Source organism: Microtus pennsylvanicus, chromosome 8, assembly GCF_037038515.1.
Source record: "Microtus pennsylvanicus isolate mMicPen1 chromosome 8, mMicPen1.hap1, whole genome shotgun sequence".
Taxonomy (NCBI): domain Eukaryota; kingdom Metazoa; phylum Chordata; class Mammalia; order Rodentia; family Cricetidae; genus Microtus; species Microtus pennsylvanicus.
Window position 1 is genome coordinate 16,329,090 of NC_134586.1, and position 13,400 is coordinate 16,342,489.

The following is a 13,400-nucleotide window of genomic DNA, read 5'->3' on the forward strand; positions in this document are numbered from 1 at the left end:
TTCAAAATTTGGGTCTAAGGATATGATGCTTTGGAGAGGGTCTTCTTTTGTTTTCACAGAGGATGAGACTCTATGGATTTCTTCTATCCCAGTTTGGTATGATAGACCACGCTCTCCTGAAAGGTTGATGTGAACACCCTCAAAAAATTACTTCACTCAACTGCCAACTGAGATAAACCTGGCACACAGGTTGCACCCTACGTGATCTGATTAACAGCACCCCCATTCAGCAGGAAGCAGTTTGGAGAGAAAAAACTGCGCCCATGTTCCCAAAATATTGTTTATAAACGTTCTTTTACATTTAAAGGGGGAAATGATATAGGTATGAATAATTTGCATTGGTATGGATTTTAAGGTCAATTTTGTTATATGTATATGTATTTCTGATCTTGATTAAGGTATTGTGATTGTGTAGTTCATTAAAAAATGTAATGTATAATTAAGAAATATAGGTTGTTGATGGATAATCATAAATAATAGTCAACCTTGTAGTCATGTTAGTTAGATTTTCTAGATGTATAGAGATACATTTCAGTTAGATAGACATTCTTCATATATTTCAAAGACTGCAGAATATGGCATTTAATGTTTTAATAACTTAGGACTTTTCATGACAATGAGATACTCTGCTCCTGGCAGCACCAATCTACTTCAAGAAGAAGATGGGCATCGAAGAGGATCCTTATGGAGTTTGATAGCCATTTGGGCAAGAAACTGTTCTTGCCTGGACTATTGCATAAACTGGACACAGAGAACCCACAGAGAGAGGACTACTAAACTTGCCTAAAGTTGAGATGATCTTTCAGAGTTCCTGACTCATGAAAGAGTATGCGAGACATTCTGCAGGATACAGCAGAAAGTGACTGAATTGTCTTTGGAGTTTCCTGCTTGATGAAAATGTCTGCTGGATACTATGGGCCTGAAGGCTAAAGATGGACGCCCCAACAGTACAAAAGAACTTTGGGTGACTGTCCAGGCAGCGAGATGTCTCTGTCATTTCTAGAGTTTTCTTATTTCTTGTTTACTTAGGCAGTATTATATCCTTCTGGAGTCTTTGATGGAGTTGAAGAATGAATAGATAATTATAGTTTTCCTTAGTTATGATAGAAGATAAAGTAGATATAAATATTGTAACTGTGATTTTTGCTTAATAACTGTTTTGCTATATGTAATTTTACTATGTTAAAGTTAAAGCCTTTCTTTTTTGTTTAAACAGAAAAAGGGGAAATGATGAAGGAGGGTCATCTTTCTATCTGTTGATTTCATTGGTTAAGCAATAAAAAAACTGCTTGGCCCTCATAGGTTAAAAAATTAGGTAGGCGGAGTAAACAGAACAGAAGGCTGGGAGAAAGAAGTTGAGTCAGGAGTCGCCATGATTCTCCCACTCCAGACAGACGCAGGTTAAGATCATTCCTGGTAAGCCAGCTCGTGGGCTACACAGATTATCAGAAATGGGCTAGTCCAGGTGCGAGAGTTAGCCAAGAAAAGGCTAAATATAATGGGCCAAGCGATGTTTAAAAGAGTACAGTTTCCGTGTAATTATTTTGGGTAAAGCTAGCCGTGCAGGCGGCCAGGTGCCGGGGACGCAGCCCCGCCGCTCCTATTTCACCATTGTAAAGAATAACTAACTACATCCATAATTCAAGGGAACTATAAAGTAGATTTATTGAAGGGGAGGCAGGGAAGATGACTTATCTGGTAAGAGAATCTTCACTACCATGGGGATCTAAGTTCAAATCCACAGAACTCATAAGAAACAGGGCATGATGATGTGTATCTGTAACACCAGTGCTGGGTGGGTGGGAAGTGGAGAGTGGATGATCACTGGGGCTTGCTGGCCACCAGCTCTGCTCCAGGCACAGTGAGATATCATAGCTCAAGGAAATGGGACATAGTGATAAATGAAGACACCTGACATTCTCTGTGATCTTTGCTTTGTGGGGCATGTATACTATCACATACGAGCATGCAAATATCATATACATACACTCTCACAAATGTGTTGCTTGTTATTTATTTATTTATTTTTATGGGTGTGAATATAAGAAAGACAGCTCTGGTGAGAAAGTATGAAAGCAACATGACTGGAAAGACAAAGATGAAGGACACAACAGCTTTTCACATGGGACTGTTCTCATGTAGATACTTCACACTCACATGGGACTGTCCTCACTGTGGACACTGCACCCTCTGCACTACATCCCTGCTTTGTGCTCTGGGGTTAATCTTCTTTCTGTGAAAGAAGACCACAAAGATGTTGCTCCACACAATGGATGATAAGATCCCAGTGTCACAGCCCACATGAAGGGCCTGCAAAAGGCGAGCTCCTATCTCTTTAAAATCGAGGTGTTATGAAATCTTTTCATCATTATGTAAAAGTAAAGCCGATCACTTCCGTCACAGAATTAATCATGTTCAACATCAATCTCCTCAAATACATGAAAAGCATCCTGGGAGGGGAAATCATGCCAGTTCTGTTTATTCTTAGCATCTAAAAGTGAAAACAAAATAGTTGTCAAAATATTTTATAGAATTAATAAATGGGTGAAGGAATGGGTGAATTATGTGAAGGCTGTCAAGATGACAGAAAATAAGCAAATTATGAAATCTCTATGTAGCATGAATTTTTTGTTTCTGTTTTCATTTGGTTCACTTTGAGGTTGAAAACTTATACAAACAAGCATTTTTCAGAACAGAGCCTAGATATTATACAATTTTCAGTGAAATGTTAATAGATTATTAAAACAGAAGTATTAACTGCAGCTTGCTGGAACACCAAAGTAGATGGCATTTGTGAAAATATGGTAGTTTTTGAAAACCATATAAAAGATTTTAATAAAATCTCATATACTTTTCAACTGTGGATAATGTTACTATCATTACATTTCCTAATACTTATTTTGTTTGCAAAATGCCAGTTAACATTATAAAATTTAGTTAGTAAGAAGAATAATTTCCTTATTTTTTATTTTTATGGTTGTTGATTAAACCCAGGATCTTATACATGACTGAAAAGTATTCTTCCACTGAACTACACGAAGGCCTATCAGCATCCCTTCTCAATTGTTACTTTTGTATGTTTTCCCCCTAACATTTCTAAAAGCTTTTTAAGTGTGCATATTGTATGATTATAGAAGTGAAGCAACAAAATCTAGACTACACTGGATATTTTCCCTGACACCATCCAATTCCTGATGGCCATTTTCTAAATTAGACCTAATGGTCATATTGTTCCATTATAGTTCAAAACGCAAGGATTTCCTTGTTGACACAAAATATTCAGCAAGAAAATAGAAAACAAGATATCTGAGGTCTCAAACAGATTCACGATCAAAATATTCATGGACTGTAACACTTTTATAACAGTGAATTTATAAACACATGACTACACCGTTGCTAAGTGACTGGTGCTGGGGATAGAGACTGTGCTTGTTCTGTAGCTCTGTTTTGCTGCTTTGTCTCTTGAATATGAGTTACTCCTCTCTTGAGGAGTGCCTTGCATCAATTCAGTAGAAATTTGGGCTCTTTTCCTACCACTGTGTCAGAGACTTTTACAGCAATCTTGCCTCTATTAATACAGTAGCAATTCTGAATCTGAACAAAGCAACTTGGCCTACAGAGTCCAGCAGCTCCAGCTACTCCAGTAGAACCTCAAATGTTTCCTGTTCAGAGTGGAACGTGGAGAAGAGGGGCTCAGGGAAGCTTCTGGGCTGACTTTACTGCCTCTCAAGGATACAAGCGTGGATACAAGCTTTGTCACTTTTCCTGAAGGCCTTGAACCTCTTGAACTAACACTTTGTCCACACTGCCCCACCTCAACGTGTTTTGCATTTCTCTTTGTCTTCTGTCTTTTTGCTATGGAAAGAGCAGTCCCATTAGGACCTTTCTGTGTTCAGGTATGATAATGTTTCTGTTCTAGAAATTTTGTCACTTTCTTTGTTCACTATAGCTCCAATTTCCAGTTATAATCCATCTTTCACATACAATAACCTTTGCTTTTCCTTCAATCTGAACATTTTTGTTAGTGTTATGTTTACACAGGGTCTCACCAACTAGCCCAGTTTCCTTCAGTGCTGAGCCACATATACCAGTGTGCTCCATTAGGCCAAGTTTTATGTTTTTATGTTACTAATGTTTTATGTTATATGTTTTTCTGCTGTCTTATTTTGATGCTTCTCTTTTGTGTTATTGATTCTTTGACTATGTATTAGGTCTTGAAGAATATTCTGACTCATAGTTCCATTCCCTGACTTGACTGGGGTATGTATTGTTTTTTTATATGCCTTGATGCCTACAGTGACATTACAGGAGCAAATGTCAGTGCAAACTGGAGAGAAATGAGTAGTACCTAGTGCTCATAGTGGTGAATGAATCAGATGCATTAACAAAGGTAGGAGACATGGATAATGAAAAGGATTCTTGTTCTGCAAATGAATTCATGTAAATTTATTGTCTGCTTGCAACAGAATAGGAATTATCCATATTTCTTTACATGTGTAAATAAGACAGTCACAAGTCTTTAGAATATTTACATTACTATAGCATCGATTAAAAATGAAAGCAATTTTATATCATCTAACAACTACCATAACACTAATTGTAAGTAAAATGCACAATGAATTTTAAGAAAATGATAAACCTGAGTTATTTAAGTGAGAAATGAAAGGCATTATGATATAAAAACTGCATATTTGTGAACTATTGTATATTAGTTTATGCATGTGTATGCATGCATATATGATCTTATAAAAAGTAAAATTATTAATCCTCTCAGTCCCAGGTATTTAAAGAATAACTAAAACTATGTAAGATTATTAGGTAATTGTTTGCTTGTTGGAAGAACTTTGGAAAATATGTATAGGTACTTAACTGGCTTCATTTTGAAATATTTAATGGCATTCTTATGTTACATAGAAGTTAAGATAATTTGCCTTTTAGTAAGTCAGAATTTTATATTTTTTCCTTGTCAGAAATTTAATGGTTACAACTTAATATGCAAACAGTTAAAGCAATGCAAATAAACTTATTTGTTTTGATGACAGCACATGAGAATTCTGCTTTTTTCAGCATCAACTATGGAGGACTCCAATCCATTGTGTGTTATGTATGAAGCATCTGGATGAAGCTCAGCTGGGTTTTCTTGCAAAGTGTAAGATTTTTGTGAAGAAAATGATAAACCACTTCTTTAGTACATCTTGATGTTTAATTGATATTGTACATATGAGTTCAGTAAATTAGTATGTTATGAATTGTCAAGAGTCATCAAGACATGCATCAGAAGTCTATATTTACAAATATTAACACTATAGTGGAATTTGGAACATCATTTTGGAAACAATGAATGGCGTACCACATTACATATTATTAACTACTCTAAGTGTGGAATTTGTAATGGGAACTTTAGGCAATGCATTCACAGTGCTAGTGAACATTATGGCCTGGGTAAAGGGGAGAAAGATATCTTTCATAGATCAGATCTTGACTACTCTAGCAATTTCCAGAATTGCTTATCTCTTTTCACTTACTGCAAATTTATTTCTATATGAACGATATCGAGCCATAATAATGACTTCAAGAATTTTGAGACACACGAGTACTTTTTGGACAGTAACCAATCATTTCAGTATCTGGCTTGCTACATGTCTCAGCATCTTCTATTTTCTCAAGATAGCCAATTTTTCAAACTCTATTTTTCTTCATCTAAAGTGGAGAATAAAAAAAATGGTTTCAGGGACACTTCTGGCATCTCTGCTATTCTTGTTTTTAAACATTTTAGTTGCAAACACACGTATTCATGTCTTCATTTACAGAATAGAAGCAAATACTTCCTTCAGTGCCATATCAAGTAATTATTCTCAAGTTCCGAGGCACATTATACTCACCAACACTATGTTCACACTCATTCCCTTCACCGTGACCCTGACCGTGTTTCTCCTGCTCATCTTCTCCCTGTGGCAACATCTAAGGAACATGCAGTACAATTCCCAAGGGTTCACAGATGTCAGCACAGTGGCCCACATAAAGGCTCTGCAAATGGTGGTCAGCTTCCTGTTACTATATTCCTTTTATTTTCTCTCACTACTTTTGCAGTTTTGTAACATTAAGTATAAGCAAAAAAGCTCAGTTTCTCTCCTTTTCTGGGCTATTGGAGTAATTTTCCCTTCTGGCCACTCATATGTCTTGATCCTGGGAAACACTAAGCTTAGCAGGCATTTATTTCCATGGTGTGGTGGCTGAGATGCAGGCTCAGTGCTGTGGAACAGTCAGTTTTCTAAAATGTACATGATCTTTTGTATTTTAAAGAAACATTAGTTCTTAATAAATTATTTTTGTATAAATTTCAAACTTCTGTATTTCATTTGTAGCATTGTGAATTTTGCAAAATTTTGTGTAGATTAGGTACTGCCCTAACCATGAAAGCCTTGGCAGAAAATATGGAAATATCTATATTGTTTTTATAAGGATAGATATGAACATGGTCTTAATAAATATATATTCACAAAATATTAGCAAAATTAATATTTCTATCTATAATTAGACACTTTGACATTTTCAAATGATTTATGTTAAATGTAAAATACATGGGTGTATGTATTCATGTGGCAAGTATTCAATGTTGTTAAAAGAGTTGTATGAATTCTGGGACTCTTTAGAAGTGACCCCTTTATATTACTGGATTTGTTTTATCAAATTTTTGTCTTCAAAAATTGTTAATTTATTTTTGTACTTATTGGAAAAAATGTTTTCATTTTCTGTATGTCTTTCAGAGACAATTTGTTGGGGATGCACATGTTATAAAATGTGAACATGTGTAATAAGTAGCTACTTGGAAAATGATGTTATAGTACTTATACATGGCTCATTGACATTTGAAAATTTTAGCCTACTTTTGAATATTGTATGAATAAGTTCTCTTATTGGAAAGAGGTTAAAGTTCTCAATTGGGAAACAGGAAAATTGTTCAGTGAGTAGTTGTTTGTTATTCAGTTGCTTAGGAAACATTAAGAAAAGGAAGTATGTATATATTCAATGCTGAGAGAAATGCTCTGCTTTGTAAAGTATCTGAAGTTCAATAAATTTTTAGAGATGGAACCTATGAATGTGAAATGCTAACAGTCAAAGATGAAGTTCAATAAAAGAAAAACTAGATAAGAGTCAATGTATAGCTTTCTTGATGAAAATAATTAAATAGAGTAAATATCAATAAAAGATAAAATGTAAATTGCATAACGATAACATTTCAAACACAGTTTAATCCACAGGGCAATAAAAGTGGAAGTGCACAGAACAATTTTCACTAAAAAGCATCTCAGAGAAATCTCACATTTTCAGCATCAAGATGGAAGCCTGTTTAGTTTCCTTCTACTATGCTGCCAAGGTACTGGTCAACCACAGAACACAACATTCAATAGGTTTTTAAAACAGTATTTTAAATAACTTTTATACAACATATCTACCAAGATTCCGGTCTGTTAGTAGCTTTCACTTCATCAACACACTAGATTTACTGCCATATCTAGACAGTGGAATTCTAGCTCAGTGATCACAGCAATGATTTCTTGAATGGTGTCTTGTTCTTAGCCTTGAATTGGTGTGTGTGTGTGTGTGTGTGTGTGTGTGTGTGTGTGTCACTTTTTCACTTAATATAATGAAGACATAAATTATTAATTACCATCAGATAATTGTAGAGCAGAGAAATTTCCCAAGGGGATACTATAAATAACAAGATACCTTAGAAAGAAAAAGCACTTCTTCATGAATGCAATTTATCTGCTGAAACAAAATCCTGATGTTGAAGAACCATTCAGGATATCACTTGAGGACTCAAACTCACACATTCCTGCATTCACCAGTTCTTCTTCTTTATCTTCTTCTTCTTCTTTTTTCATTAAAAAAGGTTTGTAACTTTAAAAATTTAAAGCTTTGCTGATTGATATTCACACTTCATGAACTCAAATTTCAAAGATGCTAGATAAAAAAAATGCTTGCAAAACAATGAAAAAGAGTCTGCCTTTATTTGCATGCTAGTAAAATAAAATTCAGCTTTACCTCCAGGACAAACAGATGGCGCCTGGGGCTGGTGTAAGGGTGTACAGTGCATGGTTCGAGTTATTTTTGGATAGCAGTTTTTTTTTCCTATAAACTAGCATTGAACTAAGGGGTTGTCTTAGTTAATGTTGCATTCCTCCTTAACATGGTCCACAGAAAGTAAAAGTCAGTAGAAGATCATTCAGACTGTAAGGTTTGTGTGTGTGTGTATGTATAACAAAGATTATGAAAAAACTGGTAGTGAATTTGAAAGAGAGCAAGAAGAAGTAAACGGGAGAGTTAAGATGGAGGAAAATGGATGTAGAAATGATTCAAATACACTAAACTCTAAAATGTAAATGACAAAATGAACAAAAAAGAAATAAGATTTTATTGTCCACCCAGAAACGGTATTTGTAGAGATTTTTTGTGTGGAGATTATTATACATAAACCAGTTATACAGTCTTAGTTACTACTGAGCACGCTTTTCATCCAGTTGTTGAGAGAATTTGGTTTTGGAAAATCTGCCAATGTCTTCATAGCAGCGAGGGGTGCACCCACACACTGAGACAATGGGGATGTTCTGTTGGGAACTCACCAAGGCCAGCTGGCCTGGGTCTGAAAAAGCATGGGATAAATCTGGACTAGCTGAACATAGACGACAATGAGGAATACTGAGAACTCAAGAACAATCGCAGTGGGTTTTTGATCCTACTGCACGTACTGGCTTTGGGGGAGCCTAGGCAGTTTGGATGCTCACCTTAGGAGACCTGGATAGAGGTGGGCGGTCCTTGGGCTTCCCACAGGTCAGGGAACCCTGATTGCTCTTCGAGCAGATGAGGGAGGGTGACTTGATCGGGGGAGGGGGAGGGAAATGGGAGGTGGTTGCGGGGAGGAGGCAGAAATCCTTAATAAATAAATTAATTTAAAAAAAAAAAGAAAATGGCTTGAGTATTACTGGGAGAAAAGACATCCCTGGTGATAGAATTCTTACTCCTTGAACTATCTTCAGAATTATGTCCTTAGGCAAAGATAACATAGTGCATTCAACTCTAGTTCACCTGGGTTCAAATAATGAGCACTTGAAGAAAAGTGTCCTTAAAACCCATTGTGGAAGCGATCCTTGTACTGTCTGGTGTGCCTCAGCTTGTTTTGTTTGTTCAAGGTAGCTAAGATCTCTAATCTACATTTCCTTACCTAAAAAGGAGAGATAAGAATTTTCTCTGTTGATATATAGGGTTTTTGTTTTCTTTTCTTTGATCCTTTTATTTTAAGAACATTTTTTATGATTTCCTTGAAAATTTCATGCAATGTATTTTGAACATATTATCTTGGTCCTCCAACAGCTCCCATAACTGTCATCTCCACTTTCTCTACCTTCACACCCAAACTTCAGTTCTCTTCATTTCCATTCATCCACATAGAGTCCTCTTTTTTGTATGTTTTTTCCTTGTAATATTTCTAAAAGTTTTTATTTTTATTTATTAAAAATTTCCACCTCCTCCCATTTTCCTCCCCTTCTCCCGTCCCCCTCCTCCTTCCTTTACAGTCTTAAGAGAAGTCAGGGTGCCCTGCCCTGTGGGAAGACCAAGGCCCTCCCCCTTCCATCCAGGTCTAGGAAGGTTTGCCTGCATCCAAACAGACTAGGTTCCCAAAAAGCCAGTACATGCAGTGGAATCAAAACCCAGTGCCATTATCATTGGCTTCTCAGTCAGTCCTCATTGTCAGCCACGTTCAGAGAGTCTAGTCTGATCACATGCTCATTCATCCCCAGTTTAGTTGGCCTTGGTGTGCTCCCATTAGATCAGCCCCACTGTTTCAGTGGGCGGGTGCAACCCTTTTGGTCCTGACTTCCTTGCTCATGTTCTCCCTTCTTCTGCTCTTCATCTGGACCTTGAGAGTTGAGTCTAGTGCTCCAATGTGGGTCTCTGTCTCTATCTCCATCCATCGCCAGATGAAGGTTCTATGATTATATGCAAGATATTCTTCAGTATGGCTATGGGAGAAGGCCAGTTCAGGCACCCTCTCCTCTGCTGCCCATGCACTTAGCTGGGGACATCCCCAAGGACACCTGGAAGCCCCTCTAGAGCCAAGTCTCTTGCTAACCCTAAAATGCCTCCCTTAATTAAGATATCTTCTTCCCTGCTCCCATATACACCTTTCCTCCATCTCAACCATCCTATCCCCCAAAGCTCTCCCCAATGCTCCCCTTCTTCCTTCTCTCTTCCCATCTTCCCTATCCCCCACCCCATACCCACCCCCGTGCTTCCAACTTTTGTCCAGTGATCTTGTCTACTTCCAATATCCAGGAAGATAAATATATGTTTTTCTTTGGGTTCACCTTATTATTTAGCTTCTGTAGGACCACAAATAATACTCTCAGTGTCCTTTGTAAGATACAAGATCAACTCCAAAAAATCAGTAGCCCTCTTATACAGAAAGAACAAAGAAGCAGAGAAGGAAATCAGAGAAACATCACCTTCTACAATAACCACAAATAGCATAAACCATCTTGGGGTAATTCTAACCAAGAAAGTGAAAGATCTATTTGACATGGACTGTAAGTCTTTGAAGAAAGAAATTGAAGAGGATATCAGAAAATGGAAGGATCTCCCATGCTCTTTGATTGGGAGGATCAACATAGTAAAAGTGACACTTCTATCAAAAGCAATCTATAGATTCAATGCAATCCCCATGAAAACCCCAACAAAATTCTCACAGACCTTGAGAGAACAATAATAAATTTTAAATGGAAAAACAATAAGCACAGGATAGCCAAACAATCCTATACAATAAAAGTCCTTTCAGAGGCATTGCCATACCTGACTTCAAACTCTATTACAGAGCTATAATAATGAAAACAGTTTGGTACTGGCATAAAAACAGAGACGTTGACCAATGGAATCTAATTTAAAAGCTTTTTAAGTGTGCATATTGTATGCTCATAGAAGTGAATCAACAAAAACTAGACTACAATGAATATATTCCCTGCCCTGCCACTGTGCAGTCCCTGGATGATCACTTACAAAATTAGTCCTAATGCTCACAAGTTCTGTTATAGTTGAAAATGGAGGAATATCATTGATGATATAAGATATTCACCAGAAAAATTTCAAAACATAAGAAATTTGAGATCTCACACAGATTTATAATTAAAACAATCAGGAACTGTGCCAATCAAAGAGTGACTGAATTTATAAACACATGAATTACACCTTTGCTGAATGCCCTGCGCTGGGGATGGGAACCTATGCTTTTTCTGTAGCTCTGTTTTTGTTGCATTGTCTCTTGAATATGTGTTACTCCTTTTGCAAAGGAGTGCCTTGCATCAATTCAGCAGGAGTTTGGGTTCTTTTCCTTCAACTGTGTCAGAGATTTTCACGGCAATCTTGCTGCTATTAATACAGTTGCAGTTTTGAATCTGAACAAAGCAACTTGGCCTACAGAGTCCAGCAGCTACAGCTATTCTAGTAGAACCTCAAACGTTTCCTGTCCAGAGTGGAAGGTGGAGAAGAGGGGCTCAGGGAAGCTCCTGGCTTGGTGTTACTGCCTCCCATGAATACAAGCTTTGTAACTTTCCCTAAAGGCCTTGAAGCTATTGTACTAGCATTTTCTCCACACTGCCCCACCCTCCATGTGTTTTGCATTACTCTTTGTCTTCTTCTGGCCTTTTTTGTTATGGGAAATAGCCATCCCATGAGGACCTTTCTGTGTTCAGGTACGTTAATGTTTCAGTTCTAGAAATTTGGTCACTTGGAGAATGGAATGGGGGGAGGGGGAGAAGAAAGGGAGGAGGGGTAGGGAAATGGGAGGCGGGGAGGAGGCTAAAATATTTTTCAATAAAAAAATAAATAAAATAAAAAATATTTTACATTCTAGATATAAAGGATGAATGACTTGAGACTCAGTGTATTTTTCTAAGTTGTATTATTGTCACATGAAAATTGTCCAAATACTTGAGAAAGTAATAAAAAAGAAATTTTGTCACTTTCTTTTTCCCTATTGCTCCAATTTCCAGTTATAATCGATCTTTCACATGCAATAATCTATAGCTTTACTTCTCTCTCAGCTTTTTGATTAGTGTTATGTTGATACAGGGTCTTACCAGTTAGCCCAGTTTCCTTCAGTGCTGTGCCATGTATAACTTTGCACCACTAGGCCAAGTTGACTATAGTTTTTGATACATGTTTTTTTCTGCTTTCTTATTTTAATACTTCTCTTTTGTGTTATTGCTCCTTTGACTATTGATTAGGTCTTGAAGAACGTTATGAACCATTGCTCCATTCCCTTTCTTTCCTGGGCTATATATTGTCCTTTATATGCCTCGATGCCTACAGTGACATTACAGGAGCAAATGTCAGTGCAAACTGGAGAGACAAGAATAGTGCCTAGTGTTTATACTGGTGAAGGAATCAGATGCATTAACAAAGGTAGGAGACATGGAAATGAAAAAGATCCTTGTTGTGCAAGTGAATTCATGTAAACTTATTTTCTGCTTTGTAACAGAATAGGAATTATTCCATATTTCTTTACATGTTTGAAGAAGGTAGTCACAAGTCTTTAGAATATTTACATTACTATTTCAGAATTAAAAATGAAAGCAATTTTATACCATCTTCTACAACTATTAAATTACTAATTATAAGTCAAATGCACAATAAATTTAAGTAAATGATAAACCTGAATTATTTCAACCAGAAATGAAAGGGATTAGGATGTAAAATAAACATTTATAAACTAGCATATATTAGTATATATGTGTACGCATGTATATATAACATTATCAAAAGTAAAATTGTTAATCTCAGTCCCAGATATTTGAAGAGTAACTAAATAGGTAAGATTACTAGGTAACTGTTTGCTTGTAGAAAAATCTTTTGAAAATATATATAGGTTCCTACCTGGCTTCATTTTGAAATACTTAATGGAAAGCTTATGTTACATAGAAGTTAAAATACTTTACCTTTTATGTGAGTTAGAATTTTATGGTTTTTTCCTTATCAGAAATTAAATGGTTACAATTTAATAGGCAAACAGTCATAACAATGCAAATAAATTTATTTGTTTTAATGACAGTGCATGAGAATTCTGCTTTCTTTAGCATCAAATATGGAGAACTCCGTCTGGTACATTGCGTGTAGGTATGAAGCATCTGGATGACGCTCACCTGGGTTTTCTTGCAAAGTGTAAGATTTTTGTGAAGAAAACTATAAACCTCGTCATTAGAAAATCTTGATGCTTACTTGACATTGTACATACAAGTTCATTGAATTTGTTATGATTTCTCAAGGATCAGCTAGACATACATCAGAAGACTGTATTCACAAATATTTATCACTATAGTAAAATTTGGAACATCATCTTGGAAACA

General features: G+C 36.3%; 1 protein-coding gene across 1 annotated transcript; it reads left to right on the forward strand.

Moving 5' to 3' along the window:
• Positions 1–5,337: 5,337 nt before the first annotated feature.
• LOC142855748 (taste receptor type 2 member 140-like) lies at positions 5,338–6,237 on the forward strand. The gene has a single exon (XM_075982160.1). The coding sequence runs from the start codon at positions 5,338–5,340 to the stop codon at positions 6,235–6,237; it is 900 nt and encodes a 299-aa protein (XP_075838275.1).
• Positions 6,238–13,400: the final 7,163 nt, after the last annotated feature.